This window comes from Pyrus communis, chromosome 7 (assembly GCF_963583255.1).
Source record: "Pyrus communis chromosome 7, drPyrComm1.1, whole genome shotgun sequence".
Taxonomy (NCBI): domain Eukaryota; kingdom Viridiplantae; phylum Streptophyta; class Magnoliopsida; order Rosales; family Rosaceae; genus Pyrus; species Pyrus communis.
The window spans coordinates 20936280-20937768 of NC_084809.1; the positions used below are offsets into that span (position 1 = coordinate 20936280).

Consider the following 1489-nt stretch of genomic DNA (forward strand, 5'->3'; position numbering starts at 1 on the left):
CATAAAAATCAAATCCTCATCATTGTGTTGGAAGGTATCCTAAGACACAAACACACAAAAATGAACACAAAACTGACTCAAATTGACTCTTTTTAGTTGTTTCAAACTGTTTTTCGGATTTTTTCAAAGTAACACATAAAAAGACTTCAAAACATGTTAAAAACACTTAAAACAGTGGGAAACAAGTTTAGACATTTTAGGTGGTAATACCCTATGAATTTCATGCAAAAATAGCTTAAAACAGAATGTTACCCCCCCCACACTTAAACTAAACATGGTCCTCAATATTTTAGACTAAACTAACAGCAAAGGAACACACAAATAAACACATCACACATAACATAAAGTAAGCAACAAAGGAAAAGTTTTAGGGACACAAATCTGAGTTTGGAACGATTCCTAAGTTCTTCCTTTGTTGAGTGCATGGGTTGCCTCCCAAGTAGCGCTTTCTTTTACATCTTGCAGCCGGACGATGCCACATTGATCAACCTTTATGGGAACCCACGGCATAGCGGGTGGTCTCCTCCACATCATGTTCTACAAAGCTCTCATAGTAAGGCTTCAATCGATGCCCATTCACCTTGAGCTCTTGACCTGTTTTGAAACTACGAACTTGGACTGCACCATGAGGAAAAACATTAGTAATAACAAAGGGTCCAATCCAACGTGAACGTAACTTACCCGGAAATAGACGAAGACTAGAATTAAACAACAACACTTTCTGTCCAACAGAGAAGGACTTGGTGCGAATCATCTTGTCATGAAAGGCCTTTGTCTTTTCCTTGTAAATGCGAGCATTCCCGTAAGCTTCATTCCATATCTCCTCAAGTTCATTAAATTGAAGCTTACGATGAATTCCCGCCTCATCTACATCCATGTTGAACTTCCTCACGGCCCAACGAGCCTTGTGCTCCAACTCCACAGGTAAGTGACATGGTTTGCCATAAACAAGCCGAAAGGGGGACATTCCTACGGGTGTTTTGTAGGCGGTCCTATAAGCCCACAATGCATCCTCTAACCTCAAGCTCCAATCTTTTCTTGTTGGCCCAACCGTCTTCTCAAGAATTTGTTTTATCTCCCGATTCGACACCTCGGCTTGCCCGCTTGTTTGAGGATGATAGGTGTCGAAACCTTATGTGTAACGTTGTACTTCTTGAGCAGTGCCTCGATTGTGCGATTACAAAAATGTGAACCTCCATCACTTATAAGGACTCGAGGCATTCCGAACCTAGCAAAAATGTTAGACTTCACAAAATCTGCAACCACTTTGGAATTGTTAGTACGGGTGGCTTTTGCTTCCACCCATTTGGAAACATAATCCACCGCCAACAAGATATAGAGAAAACCATGTGATGAAGGAAAAAGACCCATAAAATCAATTCCCCACACATCAAATATTTCAACAGAAAGTATAGGGTTTTGTGGCATTTGATCCTTAACACTTATATTACCCATTTGTTGACAACGATCACATGTAAGGCAAAATGTC

General features: G+C 40.4%; 1 protein-coding gene across 1 annotated transcript; it reads right to left on the reverse strand.

Moving 5' to 3' along the window:
• Positions 1-484: 484 nt before the first annotated feature.
• Positions 485-967, reverse strand: LOC137740665 (uncharacterized). The gene is made up of 2 exons (XM_068480501.1): positions 682-967; positions 485-618 (listed from the first exon to the last, which is right to left on the reverse strand). Exons 1-2 carry the CDS (start codon positions 965-967, stop codon positions 485-487), a joined length of 420 nt encoding a protein of 139 aa, XP_068336602.1.
• Between the last annotated feature and the right edge of the window lie 522 nt (positions 968-1489).